Below are 25,398 nucleotides of genomic sequence, written 5' to 3'. Positions count from 1 at the left end.
GCTTTCCCTCATTAAAGGAAAAAACAATCAAGAGTCCCCATTCACAGGAAGTGCAGAGCAAGAAGGTTATGAATATTCTTATTAAAAGACATTAAGAGGCCGCCCCAGATCACGGCCAAATTCATCCTTTTCTGCCCCCTCCTTCCCCTGCCCTGTGTGCCCCACCAGAGAAGGGTTTTGTCACCTCTTGTTCTTCCTGGAGGAGAGGTCCTGGAGACACAGATGCAGCCTGTTTACTTCTGTGACCCTGCCCTGGAGACCAGTGGGTGCTCCACAAACAGCAGCAGAATTAAAGCCACCTGAGGGTCCACTGGCTCTGGGCTGCCAGGCAGTGAGCCTTTCCCAGGGGCACGGCTGACCCTCCCCTCTCTTCTTCTGGCTCCAAAATGGTCCTTTTACTTGACTCCAGGTTTTGTTTCTTGGGACAGATTTTCAGATAGTTTAAAAATTAGCACCCTTACCCCTTACCCCAAACTTAATTATGAAAACCTTGATCTTTTATCAGAATAAAAAAATTCCTTGGGTTTTAATAACTTGCTTCTGTGGTGCTCAAAGCACTTTCCAGACAGCCCCCACTTTGATGAGCAGATGCTCAAGAGGTAGGATTATCCACACAGGGCTTTTCTGCAGCCATACTTTGTCACCCGGGCCTGGATGGCCCCGGATATTCAACAAAACAGCCCAGGCCCCAGGGTAGGGGGCCAGGCTCTGGGGTCAAACTGGATTTGGGGCCCACTTCACTGCTTTCTGCTCATAAGAGTTTAGGCAAAGTCGCTCACCTCTCTGGACCCCAGTTTCCCTGTGAGTAAAGGGGGTGATGACAGCCCATCTGTCACAGGGCTGCAGTGAGGACCAGCAGACAGCTGGGTAAAGAGCTTCCAACAGTGCCTGGGTGGGGCGAGTGTTCAGTAACTACTAGTCATCATCATCGATGTTACTTCTGTGACTCTCACTACCTTCAGTTACCCCTAAATAGGAGACAGTAGATAAAGTCACAGGAAACAGCAGCGGGATCAACATACTAGCAGGTATGGGTCTGTGGATCATGTTGATACACACCTGCTGAAGGCTGGCCGGTCACCTGGGGGCCCAGTCTCCTCACAGTGCTCTGAGCCACCTCTATGCCCGCGAACAGGATGTTCTAGAATCTGCTACTGATAAACAGGATTGCAGGAGCGTGAGCTACGCCAGTGGCGTGTGGTGCAGGTCTAGGGTTGGGGTGACAGCAGTCTGTGGTGGCATCAACTCCCTCACCAGAAAGAGCCTCACCAATGAATGTCCTTTTGTCACCAAACGTCCAAAGGCAACTGGGTCCAGCTGCCTGCCTCCCTCTCTATTAGCCGTGATGTGAGGGTCCCTTCAGAGGAGCTGAATACAAGGACACAGTCCCTGTGCAAAAAGACCCTTGAATGCAAGTCCAGGGCGAGGACCTCTGGAAGGTTCTGAGAATGTGCTCCAGCACGTTACAGAAGGTTCTCTGTAAATCTGGACCAAGTGGCTCCTATCTGGCTGGGGCCTGATGCCGAGGTAGACCCCCTCTCCACCATGACTTCAGACCTGCATCCCCAGGTAGGGCAACTTGAGCCCCGCCCCCAGGGAAGCCCTCCCCGTGTACTGAAGGGATGCAGTTGCAAAGCCTGTGACCTTAAGAGGTCTAAACAGTAAATTGTCCCCACTCTGATGGGCAGTGGTGTGAAACACTGGGGATCCTTCCAAAGTCTCAATAAGAAATTAACTGTGGGGCTAAGAAGAGACAACTTAGGGAGTTTAGGAAAAGATAACCACATCCCAGGGGAGTTCAACAGCTTTATAGCTGGTTAAAACCCTGAGTTTTAATTTCAGATTGGATCTTAATGTAACAATCCTTGGCTGCAAGAACTGGATGAATATGGAAAAACAGGAAAGAATAATGGGGAAAAAATCAGCAAAGGTGACTCTTGGGACTGATATTTTATTATACCACACTTGATCCTAATCCAAAGGTCATAAAGCAATAGGATTTTACTCTCTACTTAACCTGGAACTTCTCCAATCATTATTGAAAGTTAGACCATTCTGAGGACATGAAGAGGATTCAAAAATCAGAGAGAGCTTACATTGGTGGAGAGTGGCAAACGAAAAGGAAATACACTATTAACAGTCTTAAAAGAAATACCTACCCTATGAAGAATCCCAGCACTGAAAATAAACTTCACATAAATGTAAAATAAACTTTTACGAGCAGTCTTCTCTGGGTGATTTTTTTTTCTTCCCATCTGACTTAAATACAAGCCAGGCAGGATGTTGACTGAGATGAACTTTTCACTCTTTAGATAGTAAATGGAATGTTGTAGGTCCTGTGCTAACTATAAATAAATCTTAAAATGGTCTTCAATAAGGTCAAATTCTCAACAGGATAAGACTGTATGCAGAGTCCTGGACTTCCCATGTGAAGTGACTGTGCAGGAGCCCTGCTCACTCTGCCTGGCTCCAAGATCATCTGAACAAATATCTGTCGGGTGGCTAATGACCCAGCACCCTCTTTCTTCCCCTACTCCCACTGTGTCCAAACTGACCTGACTGTCCACTCAGGATCCTCACCTATGACCCCCTATGCTGAGAATACATCACATTCTCTGTCAATGTAAACATGTATTCCCTTCTTCGAAGTCATCTGCTTTTTTATAATGCAACCTTGACACTCCTACCGAGTGGTCAGCTCTATATGCCTTCCCCTTGAACTTGGGCAGCCGCGACCATCTCGAACACCAGAAGTGACGCTCTAGGACCACAAGGCTAGATCATAAAAATGCATGTGCTTCCACTTGGCTCTCTTGAGACTCTTACTAGGAACGTGGCCGCCATGCTGGGAGGAAACCCAATACCTTGAGAGGGTACATGCAGGTGCCCTGGCTGGTAGCCCACCTGAGGGTCCTGCCCCTGCCAGGTGCCGGCCAGACATGTGAAGGAAGGTGTCCTGGATGATACCAGCCCCAACGTGGGCAACTGCCCGCTGAGGCCCCAACAAGCCCTCCCCCTGTTCTCAATCTGAATGATCCACAGAATCCACGAGCAAAATAAAACGGTTGTTTCAGGCCTCCAGGGTTTAGAGCGGTTTGTTACAGAGCAAGAGCAACCAGGCTACCATGTCTCAATGAATAGAATCACAAATTTGAATGCAAGCCCCAAGTCACAAGCGAGCCAGGTGTTACACACACGGGAAGAGGGTGGTCCCAGAGCAGGAGAGGAGGTTAGGATCCCAGCGGTCGTTAACCTCTGGGGGAGCCTGGGCCAGTCACGTCTCTGAAGCCTTCATTGTATGAACGATCAAATGGAACTAACAGAACCTAATAAGACCATTGTAGGTATTACATGAGACCCAGCACACAAAGACCCTTTGATGTGTGAGGCATTACTAACATCACACGTGAGTTCCTTTCAATATCACATACATCTTCCTTTTAGACACACGAATTCCATGGCTCCACAAAACCTGTAAAGGTCTGTTGAAATAGAAGAACGAGAGTTGGTGATGAAAGTAGCAGCAGGTAAAAGCTCAGACGAGGCTTAATGAATTTTCTAATGAATTTTTCCTCCCTCCAGCTAATTTCCTCCAGCACATTGATAGCCTATATAAAACATAATCTTGGGTAGGTAGGAAAATTAAGAATTCCATTCCTAAAAGTGTACACACACAAATGGCATACATTACAGGTCTTTTCATGGCTCAAGGTTAGCCGTGATAACTAAAACATGTTGACTTTTTTTATAAGTGCAATTCTAATTGCATGACATGAATTACCTTAGTTAGCCCTCCTAGCAATTCTATTAAATAGGGGCTAGTATTGATATTATCCTAATTTTATAGGTGAGGAAACAGGTGCAGGCAAGTCACATCACACAGAGATGAGGTGACAAAGCCAGAATTCAAACACCAGGCATTCTGAACAGGGTCCTGCTTTTGACCACTGCATTGCAAGGATTCCCCAAGGCAGTCTTCTTGAGGGTAAAATGTGAACTCACATTCAGTTCGTTTCCTATCTAATCACTGGGAACTTACAAAGTGCTCTAAATAATATTCTGCCACTCAAGTTCCCTTAAAGAAACATGAGGGAATGATAAAAAGGACTTTCAAGAGAACACAGCAAAGACACGTTTTCTCTTCCACCTCTAACTGACTCAGTGCCTGAAGTACACGTGTTCAGAGTCCCTGGATGTGTTCGTTCACACACCAGGACCCAGCAGCTTCCCGCTGGACATTAATGGGCCACCCTGTACAGCTCAGATCCTGGCGAAATTCTGAGGCAGCACTCAACAGGCTACCCAAATAATTTATAAAACCCCAGGAGTCTCTCTGGCCCAGACACCACATGGCAGGCAATTTGGTTCTATTTTTTCTTTAACTAAAAATGCTGTGTCATAAGCCACCCTTTTGAATTTCTTTTTATTTATTTATGGCTGAGTTGGGTGTTTGTTGCTGCGCGCGGGCTTTCTCTAGTTGTGGCAAGCGGGGTCTACTCTCCGATGTGGTGCGTGGACTTCTCATTGCGGTGGCTTCTCTTATTGCGGAGCACAGGCTCTAGGTGCGCGGGCTTCAGTAGTTGTGGCTTGCAGGCTCTAGAGCGCAAGCTCAGTAGTTGTGGCGCACGGGCTTAGCTGTTCTGTGGCATGTGGGATCTTCCTGGCCCAGGGCTCGAACCTGTGTCCCCTGCATTGGCAGGTGGATTCTTAACCACTGCGCTACCAGGGAAGCCCCCTTTTGAATTTCTGAGTCTGAAGGACAAGCGGAAGAACGGAATGAAATAAAGAATGATGGGTCCTCAGATGGTGAGCCGTGAGTGGGACAGGATGCTTCCCTGTCACCTTCCAGCCCAGGTATCTGCTTGGCTGCCTAGTGTCTATGGAAGCAGAAAGCAGATCCCCTCCACAGGATCCGGACCTCCTTTGCAGTTTAGATCAATGGACCAGGGGCATCATCATCCCAAGAAGCGGTTAGAAATGCACCTTCCCAGCTCCTACCCCAAACCCACTGAAACAGAAACCCTAGTGCAGGGCCCAGAAATCCGTGTTTAACGAGTCCTCCAGGTGGTTCTGACACCTGCCAAAATCCAAGAACCACTCCTTTCAAGTGAGAGCCACAGACGTGAATAACAGGAGCACACACAAGGGCTCTAGTGCATCTTGTCCGAGTGCCGGCCCTCTCTCTGGCTAATGTCTACGCAGCGCTCCCAGCCGCTTGAATCAGAACACACCCCAGAACCCCTCTGAGTTTGCTAGGTGGGCTGATGGGATGGGCTCAGCCTTCTTGTCCAATCATCTTGATCAATCATCATTTCATTCATCCAACCAAAACCACGGGCAACAGAGCTGTGGTCTTGTGAGACCTGCAAGCACAGCTCAGATCTTGCATGTTCTCTCAACCTCTTAGACAACTCATGCTGTGATATGCTGTGTCCAGCTCACTGCCCTGCCCAGGGCTGACCCTTGGCTAGGGAGCAGCCGCTCTGGACACTCAGTACTGCTGTGCACCCCCTTCAGCCCTCAGCAAGTGCCTTTGATGAGAGGCTTCCCATCAGTCAGCCCTCCCAGGGTCCATCCACTGGGCTTGCTCTTCTGTTTTAAATTATCACATCTCTATGAATAGTTAATTTGTTTGACAAAGGTTCAGTAAATTCTTACCATCAAGCTGACAGATTATTTATAAATCAAGTCTGATGAAGTGATCACTGTCTACGGTGGTTCAACTTTTAAGTTAAGGAAAACACTTTTACTTTGTAGATAATATAAAATAAAAAACTTAAAAAAAAATTATCACCCCCAAATTGACATTTCCTTCTCAGAAAAAGTAGGCCAGGTTTCTGGCCAGGAGAACCCCAGTTTCTTAGGAAATTGGAGAGTGATGGACCTACTACACAAGAGGCCCACTGCTGCTGCATACATTCTTAGCATCCAATGCAAACAGCTGAGCCCTTATTTGAATCACTGAACTAGGGCCTTCTGTTTCTATCCACCTCTCATCAGTGGGATTCTCATAACTTGATTCTCATCCAGCACTACTTCTGGGATATATTTTCCTAACGTCTTCTCATCTCTCTACTCTACACAGGTATTCCATTCCATTCTTATTTCCCTCCTGCAATTAAAAAGAGAAAGGACTAAAAATAAGAATCTCTACTTTCAGAAACCAAAGGAAGCTCTCAAAGGTCAAAGTTTGCCTTGGTGATAAGGTCAGATGTTCCCAGTGATCCTCGCCCAGGTCAATGACAGAGGTAGATCCTCTTCCTCTGAGAATCTCCCATGTTCCTTGATTGGACTATAATGAAATATCCCGAAGTGAGTCTGACAGATGATACCAAAGGGTGACAGAAAGGGGAAGGGAGCCACCTGCTAGTCATTAGCAACCCAGATCTATCCACTTCCAAAAATACAAAGTCTCTACGTGGTTCCAAAGAAACCTGCAAAACAATCGGGTCCCCAAACTGCTCGTTGCAATTCACAGCAGCATCATTCTGCCACTCCTGACCCAAAGGGTCACACCCAGCAAGAGATCCAGTGTGTGAATCTTCTGTACACTCAATATGTAAGAACAGCAACAGCCAGAAGAGTCCACAGGACCCCAAAGCTGTCCAGCAAAAGCTGCCAAGCACTTGAGAGGTTCATCCTGTTGGGTCTTTGCTGTACCCTCGAAGAGGTGGTGGCCAAGAGTAGCCAAACCCGGGGAAGAAATGCTGAGACTCTGGGGGATCAAGGCAGATGCTTCAGGACCTGCCAAATCACTGATCAACCCCACTTTGAGGGATCTGGTTCCTCACAACTGCATGATCCTCAAATAGTTGAAAACCTCTCACTGGCATGACTTAAAGATACACATTCTCCAAGCAGCTCTCAGTAGTACCAACATTTTGTCATTAGCATAAAGTGGAGGCCAAATCTAATCTGGCTTCATGTTCAGCAAGTACTTTGTCCCCTGGAGCCCACAATCTGTCACATCAAGCTTTCTCCCATGCATATAAACACCATGCTACAGGGCCTTTACTTGTGCTGTTTCCTCCCCCCAGAATGTCTTTGCTTCCCTTGATTCTACTCCCCAACTCTTTATCAATCCAGGAAACTCCAACCCATCTCCAGTGATCCAGCTCCTCTCTCAAACTTGCACCCTCCTGGCCTCCCAGCCTTGTGGCTATTTACAAAACTAACCACTTCCCCCTGAGTCTCACAGCACTCCACACCTGCGTGTATTATGGCACTTATTTATATCATAGTTGTGTGTTTGTATCATCTTCCCAACTAGATGTTGGCTCGTACTCACGATGTCTTATTCATCTCTGTACTCCAAGGCCTAGAACAATGCCTGCAATACAGAGTACCAGGATTTAACTCACATGAACTGGTTAAACCAGAGCCCAGGAAGGTGATTTGGCAACTATAATACATCAGTGTGGAGTATCACCTGACTCATAGCATAATCAATGTTAGCTGCAAACTCTGCCAAAGCAATTGAGAGAATCACAGGATTTTCACTCAGGGAGCATCTGGTCCAAGCTCCCTCTTGGTGCTGGGGCCAGGGATCCTAAGGCTCATGCTTGAATATGTCTGGTGATGAGAAAATCACTGTCTCATAAGGCAGTCAATTCCAAAGAACATGCTGGATCACTGTAAACCACAGGTGACTTGAAACCCATGAAACCCATCCGGTCTGGATCTCTCTCCTCTGTGACCAAACTTTGCTGAGGACCAGGGCTAATCCATCTCAAAATCCCCAGTGCTTCTCTCACCAAAGTGGAGCTAAAGTAGGCAACTCAAATAATTGTGCTGAAAATAGATTCCTAGTCTTGAGCTGAGCACTCTTTAAAAGAATGTATGGCATTATACCAATGTCAATTTCCTAATTTTGATTGTGTACTACAGATATATAAGACGTTATCATTGGTTAAAGGCTACATGAGTACTTTCTATACCACTTTTGCAACTTCTTATGGGTCGAACTATTTCAAAATAAAAAATTATGAAAAACAGATTGTATATACATACATATGTGTATATACATACATATATGTATGTATTTATATTATTTATTTATTTTAATTTTTCTAAATTTTATTTATTTTTATTTTTGGCTGCATTGGGTCTTCGTTGCTGCACGCGGGCTTTCTCTAGTTGCGGCTAGTGGGCGCTACTCTTCATTGTGCGGCGTGGGCTGCTCATTGCAGTGGCTTCTCTTGTTTCGGAGCACGGGCTCTAGGCGCACAGGCTTCAGTAGTTGTGGCGTATGGGCTCAGTAGTTGTGGCTCTCAGGCTCAGTAGTTATGGCACATGGGCTTAGTTGCTCCATGGCGTGTGGGATCTTTCCAGACCAGGGTTCGAACCCATGTCCCCTGCACTGGCAGGTGGATTCTTAACCACTGAGCCACCAGGGAAGTCCCTAATTTATCTTTAATAATTATATATATATATATGTGTGTGTATAGAGAGAAACAGACAGACAGGCAGATATACAGAAAGAGAGAGAGATGGGAGCTGGGGTCACTGCTCTGCGGGTATGTGCCCATAATGGACCACTCTGGGCATGGACACATGGAGATTTTTTTGAGGCCCTTATCATCTGTAAGAACCACTAAAAGATGTGACAAATGCCATTACCTCCATGGCCTTGTCCGCTCACCCACTCTTTTATACATCTCGAGACCAGAGCAGTCTGACCAGTTCATCTGCCAGTCCCCTAACGCTACCCCACATCCACACCCCAGACACAGTATGAGGCAGGTCCCCGCTCCTTTTAACCAACCCAGCCTTTAACTAGCAGCCAAGGTAACACTCCAGGCTCCCTAGGAAACCAGGAAGTAGGAAGTCAATAAAGCCACAAGAAGCACCAACCATGTGCTAAGCCCCCTCTGGGGTGCTCTGCACCAGTTCTCTCCCTTAATCCTCACTACAATCCCATGCTGCAACCATTCCACAGGATAGGAAAACTGAGGGACCCAGGAGGGAGGAAACCCTCCTGGTGACCCAGGAGTGCCTCAGGTCACCAGGCCAGTGAGTGCAGAGACAGAAGTCAGGCCCCAGCTGGGTCCGCACTCAGCGCTGGCTCACGGCAAGAGAACCACTCACTGAGAGTCAGCAATGGCACCAGTCGGGTTTTCAAAAACCCAAGATCCAGCCTGCTTTGTGCCAACCCTTTAACTTCACAGATGCCTTGAATCCCAACACCCATTTCTACCCCCTTCCAGAGGTGGTGTTTTGGAATATTTGTTAATCCCATGGGCTTCTTTTAGCCCCTTTCTCCTCATTAAATCTAGGTGGGGATGGGTGGGGATGGGTAGGGATGGGTGTGGCTGGAGAGCCAGGCCCTGGAATTTTGTTTTGGGCTCCAAGGCCCTTCAGTGAAAGCACCAGGGCCCCAGACCAGCAAGATGTTTGCATGGTCGACATTCAACAGATGCCTGTTGAAGTAAACAGGCAAGTGTATCCATCTTGGTGAAGCATCACAATTTTTAAAAAGATACCCACTTATTCAGTGGCTGCTTCCTTTTGTCATAAATCAGTAATAATTTAATGATGGGGTGGAGAAGTGAGGATCACATTTTCTCCCATTAAGACCAGCAATCAATCAAGCCTGCTAACAGTCCAGTTAAATTTAGCATGAGATACGGGCCTTCAGAAAGGCCTCCACATTGTGGGCAGCCACTAAAAATATAACAAAAAAATGAAGTCACCACAGGATGGATGGAGGTCTCTAAATGGTGGGGACCCTAGAGATTGGTACAAGGCCTGCCATACCTTTAAAGTGGTCTTATTGATTTAAAAAAACCTAGAGAAAAATCTCTAGATGTCAAATATCACTAAGTTCTTCTATCACTAAAACATGAAGCTAAAGAAGAGTATTTGTATGAGTAGGGAAAAAAGGAATAGGAAAGTGTAAAGCCAAATTATTGAGAGAAAACACCTATGTTGTAGCAATATCTCCTAATCTTCAAGAGAAAAAAAAGTGTGGTCAAGTACATTTGGGAAACGCTGGAGATGCAAAAGGGGGAAAATGTATCCCCTTGTGTACCCTGGCTTAAAAAATTCTGGGAGGTCCTCCAATAAAGAAACATATCCATTGTTAAATACAGTATTTTCTGAAACTTATTTGAATATAGGCCTTTGTTTTGTTCTTGAACATAAAACCTGTTACCATCCTGTAAAAAATGCTTTGAGAAATGTTCTCATAAAGGATTAATATTCTTTAGGTTGTCGGTGTGATTTAAATAGGCACTTAGGTGTCATCAAAGACTGTTCCATAAAAATGATCAGTCTGTGTATTGCTGCTGACACACAGGATGACAAAAAAACACCAGGAACTGTCAGAAAACGTGTGAGAGGCCAAGCCAAGCCCAGTGTCCTGGGCACAGAAAGCAGGACTTTCAGATGGCTGTGGTGGACTTGTGACCAAAGCTGACATGGGGGGGGGGGGGGGGGGACACAAGCGGCTGTCACACTGACGCAGCAAAGCCACAAACAGGAATTCGTCCTCCTGAACCTGATGGTCAGGTGCCGAAAGACGTTCACTGCAGCATGACAGCAACAGGAGAAATGAGGAAGAACTGAAAGATTCAATGGCAGGAGATGAGCAGGAAAAGTGCCGGCACACCCGGAATGGGGAAGTAGGATTCTCTACCCACAGATGTCCCGCCCTGAGGTAAGCCGTGTGGGCTGAGCACCACCTGTACCACAGTCCCCGGGAAGGGCTGGTTGAAAGTACACTGCTTCAGCCCAAGGTTTGGTTACAACAACCCTAAATTCGGCAGGGGAGGCAGGGAGTTCTGGCTACCCTCTCTGAAGGCAAATGGAGAAGCTCTCACGTGATGGCCTTTCAAGCGATCAGGCCACATGGTCTGACAGGTATTCATCTACTTTTAATTACAATCAAAAAGAATATTTTTATACACATCTGTTCCACAATATCTTGGACAACACACAGAAATCAACTCAAAATGGATCACTGACTTCAACGTAAAAGCTAACGTGGTAAACTTACAGTCGAGTATCTTGGGCATATGTTCACCTTGGACCTAGTCCAGCTTCTTCTAACATTCTGGGAACATTTATTGAACAATTAGTCAGTGTCAGTTTCCCTGCTTGGTGATGGCGATATGGTGAGAAACGAGACAGTCCCTGATGCCAAATCTTATAAGCTTTTAGGAGCTCTTTACGGCTTTGTCATTAATAAAATTATCCCAAACCTCTTTGAATCCATGTCTCTTTCCAACCAGGACTACCTTGGTTGTAACCTAAGTTTATGGACACTTTTGGCTCATTAATTGATAGGTAAGGATACCCTGTGCTATAAGCTAACATGTTTCTTACCAGGTGGATGGGAAGAGGAACATCAAGCCCAAGAAAGTACAGGATGAAAGAGGAACAAATGTCAGATTCAGGAGATCAGCACGGATAAATGTCACTGTGCAAACCAGACCAACATGCACTGCCTTTTGGAAGAATAATCAAGCCAGCTGCGGTGCCAGATGAGAGGATTAGATCAGCCAATTTGAGGGCCTGGCTAACAGGAAGGAATTATCACATCCATTGGACCTCCTTGTTACGGGCATCTTCCCTACACCATTGTTGGGAAGGAGTAAAACTGGCTGGTTTGAATTTCTTCTCCTCTATTTTCCCTGACCCCTGGTTGGGGGATGGCTAAAACGTCAGACACAGAGGAAGAAAGGAATAAAAACAAAGAATGGCTATTTCACTGATGGAATAACAAACTGGAGACCCAAAGGAACTGAGGATGCTGAGCCCTGGAGGAACCAGGAAGTGGGGGGTTGCAGGGACAGACCGACAGATGCCTATGGCTGCTCAGGGCAGAACTAGGGGGAGGGGCTCTGGCTCAGCACACGGAAGGACTTTGGGGTGATCCATACCTCCCAGCGTTGAGTGGGCTGCCAAGCACAGTGGAATCCTCCCACAACCAGGGTGGCCAGAGCCACAGGACACCTGGAGCAGCCCCCAGTGCCCTCTTCATGGCTCCCCGCTCTGAGAATAGGGGGCACCCCACCAGCAAAGCAACTGCAGAGGAGCTGAAGGAAGGCCAAAGCTGCCTTTCCCAGGCACTCCATATAGGTGGAGAGCAGAATTCACGGCTCACAGGAAATGCCTATCTCCTGACTGCAACCCAGGAAGCACTGAACCAGTAACAGTGCTCGCTGACTTCAGGAACCTTTTGTCCCCTCCAAAGCCTCTCGGGGTTAACGGGCCTGACAAGTGAGTCCCTGGAGGTTTGTGCTTGCGTCCGTAGGTGAGAAGCACAGACACAAGAAATGTGGGCCTCTGCAGCCCCTAGGATTTCTTCACCCACTCAATTAACCCCCCACCTCCAGGACGACCCCAGGAACCCTAAGTGTCTTCAGAAGCCAAGGAGAAGGTCTGATCAGCACGGGCTCACCAGCACTAACACCCCAGCTGAGAGCAATGATGCCATTGCTGGATGGTGATCTCTGTGCTTCCCACAAGGCTTTCTGAAATGCTGGAAGGATTCTGCAGACCCTCCTCACCGTGCTATGGACACATGGGCCCCACGAACTCTAGTTTAGGAAATTCAGAAGCAGGCTTCCCAGTCCAAGAATGAAAACATCCTTTATAATATTGTTTCTCAGAACCACAGGTAATAGACCGTGTCCTTTTACTACCAGTTGATAAAGGACATGCATTCACATACTCATATACTCAGGCCCCTGCAGCCATCCCAGCGTCCCCAAAGTGATCAGGGTTGACTAACCACTGCACACACTTCCCTAATGAGCACATAAAATGTGGCTAAGATACACAGTGGATTTCAAAGACCGAGCACCAGAAAGAATGTAAATAACTCACTAATAATACCTACACTGATTACATGTGGATAATATTTTGGATATACTGGGTTCAGTGTTATTAAAATTAATCTTACTTGTTTTCACTTGTTCAACATAGCAACTAGAAAATTTACAATTCCATATGTGGCCTGCAGTCCCTTTCTATTGGACAGAGCTGCTCTAGAGTTTCCACTCTGGGACAACTCCCCTTTCTTGATAGAAGTAGAGGAGGCACCACTGCCTCGGGGCCTGGGTGCCCCTCCACCTAATCGACTTCTTGCACCCAGGCCAGCACGCATCCCAGAGAGTGACAGGGCTGACTTTCTACATAGGGCGACTGCTCTGTGTCGTTTTCTTAGAGATGATATAGCCTTGAACCATTTCCTGAAACTGTCTGGGTCCCTCCCTCTCTCCCTCTGAGGCAGGTCCATTGATCTGGGAAGAGCATACATGCGGCTCCACAATCACCATATGCTGGGTCTTTGGTGATAAATAAAAAGCTAAATCACAAAGGACTAAAAAGAGGCAGGGAGAACACCTGCCTGGAAATTCCAACTCAATCCATTTACAGAAGACTCTTACGTCTGTGTTTGCATATTTTCCATTGTGCAGAGCTTAGCACTTTATAAGCAAGGTCTCGTTTTAGCCTCACACCAACACTGTGGGGTAAACATCTGGGCCCTGCCTTCGCCCTGTACTACATTTACACCCAAGGACAGAGATTGTCCAGAAAGAATTCCTTGTTTGTTTATTTTTAAACAAACGACCCCAAAATGGTTATGGTGTGTGGGTGTGTGTGTGTTCATAAAGTCTCATCCACCAAATTCTTTCCAGGATCAGAAAAGTTTGATTCATTACATCAGAAAAAAAAAAAATCTCTCCTTTGAAGTTCAATCCATTAACTCTACTCAGCCCTTGAAATGGACAATAAGAAATGACACTAAGAACCTAATCACATAACATTGTAAATTAAGTATACCTCAATGTAAAAAAAGTCTTCAAGTTGGAAACAAAAAAAGAGCCTAATCAGTCGTTTGACAAGCATGGGGGCTGGTCCCATGAGGTGTGGCCCGGGTGACTATGCCAAGTGTCATGCACTCCCGGCCCCAAGCAGCCAGTAATTAACAGAGGAGGCTAAAAGCAAGTGTGAGAGCATCGTGGGCTGACGTGTGTCCTTCCAAAGTTCGTATGTTGAATCCCTGACCCCCATACCGCAGAATGGGACCAGGTTTGGAGAGTGAGTCATTAAGCTAAAATGGGGTCTTTGGGGTGGGCCCTAATCCAATAAGACTGGAGTCTTCATAAGAAGAGGAGATTAGGACACAGACAAGTACGGAGAGAAATCAGTGGGCAGACACCAGGAGATGGTGGCCACCTACAAACAAGCCCAGGAGAGAGGCCTCAGGAGAATCCAACCCTGCTGACCTTGAAACCCACCTTGATCTCATACTTCCAGCCTCCAGAACTGTGAGAAGTAAACATTGTTGTTCAAGCCACCTACTCTGTGGTCCTTTGTTATGACGGTCTGAGAAGACTATGACACCAAGAAGCCACACCAGTGGGGAAAAGGCCCACAGCTGACCTGGGGGATGTGGAGGGAGGAGGGTGGGCAGAGGGGGATCAGGCAGTGGGCAGCCATTCTGCAGAAGGAGCCTCACTAAGCTGGACCTGGAGAGGAGGGAAGGTCTGCACAAGTGGAGGTGGTGGGAGGGGGCCAATAAGAGCAAAAGCAAGAAGGCTGGAAGGCTGGGGCTGCCTGACTTGCCAAGTCATGGCTTTCAGAACAGATGCCCCAATAGACCAAGACATCTTTGGAGGCAGGGCAGGGTCCACCGTTCTCCATCTCCCCAGGGCTCAGCATGGTGTCTGGCACACAGTGGGTGCTCCATAAATGCAGTGGCATACACAATTTCCCATCCAAACTGGAAGGCTTTGCAAGGGAAAGGGTAACTATTAATGACTGTGACTGGGACAACAGGTGCACCCCAGGACTGTCCCAGGCACACCTGGGCAGAGGTCACCATAGCAGTGACGCGTGCAGAAGTGAACTGAAAATAGTGACACATGGGGTGAGGGGCAAAGCTGAGCACTGAGACAGTGCCCCAAAGGCAGGGGTGAAACCATTCTCAAAGGCCAGCCTGGGTGTTTTCATCTTCATTTCCCTGCACCCAGCAGAGCCTGCACCCAACACATGCTGGGAGGCTGAATGCATGAACCAGACTTCAAGATCCTAAAAACGAGGATAAATGACATTTAGTTTTTTAAATAGTTGAGGCCAAAGACAGACCGGGAATACCAAAGAGCAGGAAAGAGAACCTCCATCGCCCCAGGCCCCCTGCCTGCTCTGGGCTCACCGGCCCACACCTGAGCTTTCCTCTGGCCGCAGAGCACAGGCGATGTGGACGCACGTGTGCAGGAGCAGCTGTGAGTCAAGTTCTCCAACCAACATGGGAAACCAAGCACCCATTCACCCGGAGACAGGTCTCCCAGAGCCAGGGCTTTCTCTTCCTCAGATCACCTTTTTAATAACAACTACAGTAACCATCACTTCTGGTGGACCACGGTGCTAAGATGACATAATTTGTTCAAGGTCGGAGAACAATTTAGCTGCCAGATAGGATTCAAACCCAAGACTTTGCTGCTGACCAGTTGTGAGATCTTGAGTAAATTAAATGTTTTAAGTCTCATATTTGTCAACTCTAAAATGGGGTTTTATTTTACTTATATCCATTACATATCATTATAATACATATAGTTTTATGTATATAGTATTCATAATTACATTTTGGGGGGTTCTTATAAGAACTAAATGTGCACGTAAAACACTGAGCACAGTAAATGTTTAATAAAAGATAGCTATTATCACTGTTGTTGTTATTGCCTATAGTATTTTACTTACATAGTCCTAATGCATTTAGAAAAAGAAGCAATCTTCTGTCACCCTCTTCACACAAAACTTCTGGGATGCATATGGATAGATCTGTCCTTGGACCCACCATTATTCCAATTCTAATGTCACGAGGCCAGGTATGTCTTGTGAGAAAACCCCAAAAGCCACCTGCAGGCAGCCGCTTGGAAGGAATGGGTTTCTTTGGTGCAGAGGCTTCCCTGGCTATCTATGAGTAAGAGAACCCTTGCTGCTGTCCACACTCACTACAACCAGCAAAGTCCTCCCCGTCCTCAAAAATAGAGGTCACTCAGGAGGCTGGTGCCCCACTATAACCTGCCCGGGAAAATAATGCACGTGACCAGTATTTGCTCACAAATGCAGAAAGAACCTATGCAGTCTCTAAGTTGGTTTCTCATTCTCTGTTTGCCCCAATGGATGGGGCAAAAAAATTCATAATTATTCTGCTTAATAAGAGCTTGTACTTCAAGAAGCTCCTAGTCTTTGGGGAAGAAAAGGATTTCTGACTTTTTTGTTTGGGTCATGCCCAAAACACTCCAATGAAGTTAAACAGAAATGCTGAAAAAATCGTGCTCAGTAAGCTGACTGCTGACAACACAGTCCTTCAAGCAACAGGCAGTGAGGGAACGTGGGAGAAATCACAGCCCGCACCAGCCCTTCTACAAGGGGCATGCCCTCTGCTCACAAGCATCAGCGTGAGCCCCAAGGTTGCACAAGGTCACAAGGAAGCCAGAGCATGACCATCAGAACCATGGTTCCACATCACTGGTGTGGAACCTCTCACCGTCAGTGTGAGGGGAGTGACTGGCCTTCCGAGGCCTGCTCCACCTGGAAAACTGCCAGACCATGGTCCTCATCCTTTGACTCTTTACCTGGAACTCTTGGTACCTACTTCTTCTAGCTCCTTGCTTCTCAGAGTGTGGTCCATGGACCAGCATCATTGACATCACCGGGGAGCTCGTCAGAAATTCACTCCAGACCTGCTGCCTAAGATCTGCTTTTAACGAGGTCCCCGGGTAACTGATGTACACATTAAAGTTGGAGGAGCCCTTGTAAACTGACTCAGCGGCTCTGACTTGCTCTGTTCCAGGTGGAGAAGGAGGATGTTGGCTGAGAGAGTTGTTCTCTTCCCACATTTATTTCTTGTTTGCTCCATACTTTCTATTTTCTTTTCACCATCTGCTTCTAATCATTTTTTTAAAAATTCCCCAAACACCTATGAAATGAGTCTTGATCCATTCTAACACAGAGGCAGCCAGGGAGAATAATAGATTTCCGGGTTAAGGAGAAGGGAAAAGGGGCCCAGTGCTCATCAGATCCCTACTAGGAAGTCGGTATTCTTCCCACTGTCATCTGAGGAAGCTCAGAGACCCAGGTGAAGCACTTGCCTGAGACCCCGTGGCTGACCACAGATAATATCAGCCCAGCCCAGCCCTCACCACCCAAGTGGGAAGTGTATACTTCATGTGGGTCACAAATATGAGTTGAAAAGGAATCTCTCCACCCAGTACTAGCAAAAGCATTGGGGTGGGGGGGGGCTTTACATTCTAAAAGGCAATTCTGTGATATGTCTCAAACCTTAAAATGTCCTCCCTCCTGACCCAGCAATTGTACCTCCATCCTCTATACTGCCACCTTTTACACAGTTTCAAGCCACAGAGAAGAAAATAGAAAACATCAGATGCAAGTTTATAACATTCCTGAAATGATCAACTCAGGGTGAACCATCCAACTTTCTCAATTCTAATACCGCTCCCCTCCCCCCCACTGTTATGGCCTATGGAAACATGTATGTGCATGCAGATATGTGTGTGCAAGTGTGTGTGCGTGTGTGTGAATGCTCCAAAAGAACCCTGGAGAGAGAGACCATGTTCTACGGCATTCTTGAAACTCAGGTTTTAATCAATGTAAGTGCAAAATGAAACAGTCAGTTTGACTTCACCCCAGTTATTTGTTTCCACTTGGCTTGTGACATTTGATTTGTGTGACCAATGTCCTATGAAGACTCTGTGTTCTACTGCAGCAGAAATCGGCACTGTTCAATATGGTAGCCACTAGTGGTAGCCCCATGTGGTTGTTTACATTTAAACTTTAATTAAAATTAAAGTAAAAATTCCTCAGTGGCACTCATTACATTTCAAGTTCTCAATAGTCATATGTGGTTAGTGTCCACCATATTGGACAATGCAGATATGGCACATGTCCAACATCACAGAAAGTTCTACTGGAGAGCAAAGCTCTACACTGTTAGGGTTTGTAGTGTCCAGATGAAACTGACATTTCCCAGCCTCCCTTAAAATATGGATGGTCAATGAGTTGTTAGTAGAAGTCATTGGAGGCTCTTTAAAAGGGCCTCAGATGAGATGGCAAGAGCATTTCGCCCTTCCCCCTTCTTCCTGCATGGAAAGAAGACACAGTGGTTGGAACTCAGCAGCCATCTTGGGACCAAGAGGAAAAGTACTCCTGGTGCTGGGTACCCACGGTCCCCTTTCCTTCCCTTCTCTCTCTCTCTCTCTATCACTACCTTGGTGATCTCATCAAATCTCATGGCTTTAAACACTATCTTCTAATGACTCCAAAATTTGTACTTATAACCCAGACCACTACTCAAACTGCAGACTCATATATACACATCTCCACTTCACCATCTAATAGGCCCCTCAAACTCAGTGTGTCTAAAACAACTCCAGATCTTCCTCTTCAAGCCTGGTCTACCTGCAAACTTTTTGTTGAGCTTTAATAAAAGTATTCAGTCATATAACCACCAGCGCAATCCTGCTAGAATATTTTCATCACCCCCAAAACTTTCCTCATGACTCTTTGCAGCCAATCATGGACGCCACCACCCAACCCCATCCCTGGCCTCTGGAAACCTCTGATCTGCTTTCTGTCTTTTGAGCTGGTCTTTTCCATAGAACCATAGTAGCAGCCTTTTGAGTCTGGCTTCCTTCACTTAGCATAATGCTTTAGAGATTCGCCCAGGTTACTGTGCATATCTGCAGTTCATTCTTTGTTATTGCTGAGTAGTATTCCATTGCACAACCTTTCCAAAACCTGCTTACCTATTCTGCTATTGGGCATTTTAAAAGGAAAAAGGAAGCTGCACAGCAGTGAGCCACAGCATGCTGCTGTTTGTGTAAAACACAGCTTTGTGTATTCATCGACAAGCTCTTGGAAGACACACAAGAAACTGGAACCACAGATGCCTTCGGAAGAGAAATGGGGTGCTGAGAGATGTTCTTTCTTTCTATAACTTTTAGTACAGTTTAAAAAAAATATTTAACTATGTGCATATATTACCAATTTTTTAAAAATGTTTTAAGATGACCTCCTACATCTAAGGTCTGTATCTCCTTTTGTATCCAAATCTTACAACTTTTTTTGGCTATTTATTTGATTTATCAGGATGATTAAGATATTTTATCAAGAGATTTAGCAATTTACTTCCCAGATAAAGAAGAAAACTTTGCTGTTTTCCTTTCTTCTCTTCCTCACACAGAGGTCTTCTTTACTCCAACTTAATCTTCCTTCCTTAACTGTTTCTTAAACAAGAAAATAAAAGCCTCCAGCACCTCTGAAAATTGGCATTCAATGGATCCAAACACTTTTCAAACTCAGTCTATCATGTGACTGAAGCTGGCCCTAAGGCATTTTTTCGGATGTGAAAATGGAAAAAAAAACTACAACATCTTGGCAGAGCCCACGGCGTAACCTCCGAGACTGCCGGGTGGCCAGTGTGCTGCCCTCCCTTTGCCAGGCCAGCCCTGCAGTAGCTTAAGGTTCCAACTCCCTTGAAGAATTCTCCAGCAACATAAGAGAACAGCCTCCTGAACATCTGCAGCTACTCAAGAGAAACCAACGGTGCTTTTATATACCCTCATCTAGTGTGGAGTGGGATTTTTTTTTTCCTTTTCACATTAATCCTGTTGTTGGCTCCCTTGACAATGTCTGACACGTGATTTCGCTCACCAGAGGTTTTCTGGAGGCCTCTGCAGGGGATCATGGATCCTCACGGTTGGGAGTGAGGCAGCTGACCCCGTGCTCAGCCTCGCCTGGCCTTCTGCACTGTCCCTGTATAAGCTCAAAGCTGTCGCCTGCTTTCCCCACTCCTGAAAAGGCTCTCGTTTGGCCGTCAGACATAAGCACCTGAACTCACAAAGGGCTGGCTCTCTCAAGGAGCTGTGCAGGACTTGAAGATGGAGCACAGTTACCGTCCAGGTAAATACGGAGACCAGAAAATGGTGGAGTGATGAGGGAACACAGCCATGCATCCAAAACCCTCAACTCCATCACGTCCCAGCCAGAGGTCCAAGAGTGGTTAGAGGTCCCTGATGAGACGCTCCTGGTGACCCCACAGTCCAGCTGACCCAATGAGTCACTTCAGCGCAGTTGGGTCTTACAAGCATTTGTTTCATGCTTATCATTCCGAAAGCGGGAGTCGGGCAGCATGGAACAAGCTCTGAGAAGGCAGGAAGCTGATGGCAGCCTCCCCAGGGCCAAGGACATCGGCTGGCTGAGGATGTTTAAGACCTGGTGGCTGACTGAGCCTTGAAACACAGATAACCCTTCAGCAGGCAAGAGGGGGAAGGCACAGCCAATCAAAGCAGAATGAGTCCAGGCCCTAGGGCTTTCCATACGGGGTTCATGGCATGGATTCCCACGGCACGTGGGCAGGGCTCTATAAAAGGACCCATACATTTGGAAAGTTAGTCCACAGTCAATACCCATTTAGTCCTTCTGATTGCATCAGAGAGAAAGTTCATTGTGGTGCCAGCATGTCTTTAATACTTCCGCAGCACTCTGTAACTTCCCCTTCTAACACACAGGAAGAGCGGGCCGCTTCTTCAGGGACTTCAGCAAAGAATGAAGCCCAGTTAGAATTCAACAACACTGTTGTGTCTTCAATGTATTTTTGTTTACAGTTACTTTCTCTTTTGGCAGGCAATAATTGGTGTTCCACTTACAGGAGTGTACAGTTTCTGCTATAAATTATTTTCAGGCAAAAGGATGATTGAAAGAAAAAAATAGGAAATAAAATACCGCAGGTGGTGCACGTTTGAGACCAAAAAATGCAAAAACCATGCAGGTGGTACGTGGTTGTACACGGATATGACAAAACCTGGGCCTCTGGTGACTCAAGTGCCAGAGGTGCTGGGTGAGCACAAGAACTAAGACTGGGAAGCACGAGGGACACATTCCAGGTATAAAGGGTCAGTCCACCTTGACAAGAGCCCAGGGCACGTGTGATGTGATGCAGAAATGCGGCTGGACAGGTAAACTGAGGCCAAGTTGTGGAGAGCCCTGAGGCTGAGGGGAGGTGTGTGGGCTTTCACCTGTGACCGTGGGGACCCACAGAGGTTTCTAGGCCACTTCACTAGTAGAAGGGGGCCCATCCCCCAAACTGGGGCTTGTGGACTCTGAGGGAGAAAGGCCAAGGAAGCAGCAAAATCTGCCTCAGCTCTGCTGACCAAGTGAGCCTTGAGAGTGGACCCACACCCCCAGGAGGATGCAGTGTATCATAAAATTAGGTACACCTCGGAGGCCCCACCAGGGCTGTGAAAGGAACAAAATGGGACAACGCAGCCAGCCTGGAAGGCAGGTGTCAGCCAGAGCAGTTTTCTATGATAGAGATACTTATCGCCATATATGGAATGAAAACTTCGGGGAAAAAGGAAGAAGGGAAAAAAAGATTGGAATGGGCTTAAAGAAAAAAAGGAAAAAAATACCTAAAGATAGCCTAAACAAAACACACCCAGCGCCTAGCGCCTGCCTCCCTGCCTGCGTGCCATATGGTGTGTGATAAGGGAGAACACTTTTCTCTCTCTTCCTTCACTGTCTATAAATCCCAGCGCCAGCCCCATCGAGAAGGCTGCGCTGTGCTCTCACGCCCTGCCGCCCTGATGAGCAGCTCCCAGCCCCCAGCCCCACTCCAGGAGGTGGTCAGGCTGCCACTCCCTGCCCCCAGCATTGCTGCCTGCCTCGGCCACACAAGGGTCACTGCCTTCACAGCTGTTTTCCCACAACTGGAGAAACCACAGGCCAAGCCAGCTGGGCCACATCGCGAACAGCCAACCGGCCCATTAGCATTCACCTTCACTGGCTCCCTCTGCCAGTCCCCAGGGTCCTCTGCTATGACACAGACAATGCCTAGTAGAAAAAAACTTCCCACACGGCTATAAATTATCATCCACCTTGAGCATCTCCTGAACCATAAAGGCATCAGAGGCTTGTGACTTCCTGATGGATCCCACCACCCCGGTCTCCTTGCATGAGAAAATGGCCAAGCAATAACTATATCCAAATTTTTCTAGGTCCAAGAAGCCCTGCTGAAGCCCTGCTCTCTTGCTCTTCCTTAAAATGACCCAAATAATCCCATAAAGGTGTGTGATTGCTCTGTGCTCCTGAGCTCTGACTTCATCCTCCAAATTCTTCTGACCCCCATCCAATGTCTCTCCTTGTCAGCAGTGTTTTGACTGATGGGAGAAGTGCCACTTGTGGGATGGAAGGATATCGGTCAGGGTGACCCTTCCAACTGGATGCCCAGCTAAATGTGAATTGCAGATAAACGACAAATAATTTTTTTAAAAATTCTTTTAGGATAAGTAAATGCACTATTTAGGATATACTTATACTAAAAAAAAATTGATTTGTTGTTTACCTGAAAATTCAGTTTTAACTGGAAGTCTAATATTTTTATTTGCTAAGTCTGGGAACCCTAGATATTAGGACATTGCAGGACCAATAGCCTGGGGCAGCTCTGCTCTTCCCCAGTTAATCCTCAGAAGCCACCACAGAAACAGCTCTACCTCCGGCCTGCACCTCATTATTGCTGTTTTCTGAGTGTATTTTGCAAAGCCCTGCAGGTTCTGTGTGGCCCTATCTCGCAGCCAAGACTCCTGGTAGCTACATGGGAAGGGGTAACCTCTCAGTCAAAGCAAGAAGTCGCAAGAGCCCAGAAGGAAAGTATTTGTGGAAGAGACCAGCATAAAGAAACCCAAGGGAAGGGCTTTCCTGGTGGCACAGTGGTTAAGAATCCGCCTGCCAATGCAGGGGACACGGGTTCAAGCCCTGGTCTCGGAAGATCCCACATGCCGCGGAGCAACTAAGCCCGTGCGCCACAACTACTGAGCCTGCACTCTAGAGCTCGAGAGCCACAACTACTGAGCCCTCATGCTACAACTACTGAAGCCCATGCTCCTAGAGCCCGTGCTCTTCAACAAGAGAAGCCACCACAATGAGAAGCCCACACACCACAACGAAGAGTAGCCCCCGCTCGCCGCAACCAGAGAAAGCCCACGCGCAGCAACAAAGACACAACACAGCCAAAATTAAAATAAATTAATTTTTTAAAAAAAGAGAAAAGAAACCCAAGGGAAGACGCCCCACCTCCAGGAAGTGTGGAGACGCCAAGTGCAGGCACTTGAAGGCCTGGCAGTGTTTGACTTGACGGCCTCATACCCCCAAGGGTGCTCACGAGCCAACATCATCTAAGACCCAGAGAGGTGGGTGGCTTGTTGGCTTAACAGGAGCATGAATTGCTTTATAAATGGCCTTCACTGCCCAGGCCTGAGGGCAGCTGGTCTGGGCAGGCCCCTGCATGCGTCCTGGCAGGAGACAGAGCCCAGCCCCACTGAAAAGCATCTCAGGGGCATGGACTCAGGCTCTGGGCCAAAGTGCCATGGATGTGTGGGGCATTTCTTTATCTACAACCCAGAAGCATGCAGAAGCAGCTGTTATTCTCCTGCTTTGGCACTAACGACATAATAATAGAAGGACACTTCATCTCCAATCTGTAGTCTATTTTTGTTATCATCCAAAAAGCCACTGGTCATTAATAATGGTTGAACTACATGTAATCATTTTTGTAAGTCAAGAATGTTAGAATATTGGCAATTACGTATGGTCCAACCGAATAATAATGCTGAGTGCCTGCTGTGTGGCAGACTCCGTGCAAGGTCCTTTAAGTATATCCATCATGTAATGTTTAATTCTACAACCACCTTTTAAGGTAACTATTTTAGAGATGCAGAAACTAAGACACAGACAAGTCAAAATTCTCATCCAACTGGACACAAACTGGGTCTGTGTGACACCAAAACCCACATTCATCTTACCCATCATGTGGCTTGGGTCATGGCGGTCCTTCCACCTCCTTTGCTGTCTCTGCCTGGGGGTCAGTGGCTGGCTGTTCCTGCAGCAATGGGCACCAGACTCCCAACCTGACAGGACCTGCCTACACAGGGGCCTCTCTGTAACTAATTGAAGCCTGGCCTCCTGAATTAGCAGCAAAGTGTATTTAACAAATAATTCCAGTAGAAGAAAAACATTTTGAAAGTTTATTTAATTGAGGGGGAAAGGGACCATAAAATGCACTCCTAAAATAAACAGGAAGTAATCAAGAGAGGACAATCAAACCAGTTGTAAAACACCTTAACCTTGACTATGAGCTAATATGTAGTGAATCACCGAGGAAGGTATCAGGCACAGTGTGATCCAGCACCACTGCTGACTCAGAGGCATGTGCTTCTGTGTGTCTCCTCTGAGAAGACTACTGAGCCTCACAGAGGGGAGAGGACAAAAAACATCCCAAAAGAACAAGGCAAGGCCAGAGAGCACTGCTGGTCTCCTGGCCTACCATCACCCCCCTCAGAGGCTAAGACCAGCACAGTAAGATCAATAAAGAGCTGCCCAACTCCAACTTTAAAAGAAGAAATGAATGTTCTCCTCCTTGTAAAATAAAATTCTGAAAATCAGAGCATATGTAATGCACAATAAAAGTTTCCACCAGTTCCAAATGAACATCTGTAGAGATCAAAGTTTGAGGATAAAAAGAACTGACCTTCACATGGGCCACGTAATGATGACACGTCACCTCCAAATGGACCAGCTGCAGCTTCTCTGAGACCTGACCCATGGACTCTCCCAGCAACACAAAGTAGACTCTGGGCAACTGGCTCTTTTCTTTTTTGGCCATATCAGCCGTCAGAACGTAATTCAGGCCTGCCAATGAATAAGGTCAAAACATCAGCGAGGATAGACACAGTGACAAGGCCCCCTCCAGACCCCCTCAGAGGATCACAAGCACCCTTCAGACAATACCTAGCCCCCTGCTGCACAGAGGACTGATGGCAGGCAGCCCCGATCAACACCATCTCAGAGAGAAACATACAGCCAGGCACCCCCAGAATCCAGAGACACTGGGACAGCCCTGTCTTCCTGGAGATGCTCTGGGCATCACACTTCACAGCTCCCCACAATTTAAACCTCACGAGTTATCATCTGAGCCACCAATATACACATCAATGGTTAGCTGTACCCAACACAATTAGTGTCCTGAAAGGCAGGACAATTACAAGGAATACCACAAGAAGCTGCTGAAACCACCAAGGCTGCATGGAATACTGACTCCCATAAAGAAACAGGACATATGCCCCACACGAGGGAGGAATCACCCAATAATTCTGACTCGCTGCACAGCTGTTGCGTCGGGCTCTATAACTGCTAAATCTACTGGACCGTAGCCATCCGTGGTCCACGGAGCTGGGCACTGTGCAGGCATGGGAGACACATCAAAGAACAACGAGGGCAAACTCCTGCCCTCATGGAGATTTCACTCAGGGAAACACAGGGGCGGCTGAAGCTGACTTCATTCCTAGGCCGCCATACAGTGACCAGTTT

General features: G+C 47.0%; 1 protein-coding gene across 1 annotated transcript in view; it reads right to left on the bottom strand.

The window, feature by feature from the left end:
- The window catches only part of ITGA9 (integrin subunit alpha 9), a 348,367-nt gene that overhangs the window by 237,138 nt on the left and 85,831 nt on the right, over nucleotides 1-25,398 (bottom strand). Inside the window, exon 15 of the mRNA XM_029244105.1 lies at nucleotides 24,560-24,720. Coding sequence (XP_029099938.1) covers nucleotides 24,560-24,720 — 161 coding nt within the window. The remainder of the gene's footprint in view (nucleotides 1-24,559; nucleotides 24,721-25,398) is intronic.

The sequence above is a fragment of the Monodon monoceros genome, unplaced genomic scaffold (assembly GCF_005190385.1).
Source record: "Monodon monoceros isolate NGI ecotype Baffin Bay Population unplaced genomic scaffold, NGI_Narwhal_1 Super_Scaffold_3, whole genome shotgun sequence".
Lineage (NCBI taxonomy): Eukaryota > Metazoa > Chordata > Mammalia > Artiodactyla > Monodontidae > Monodon > Monodon monoceros.
Note: the sequence above shows the minus strand (reverse complement) of the source record. Positions and strands in the feature narration are given on the sequence as shown.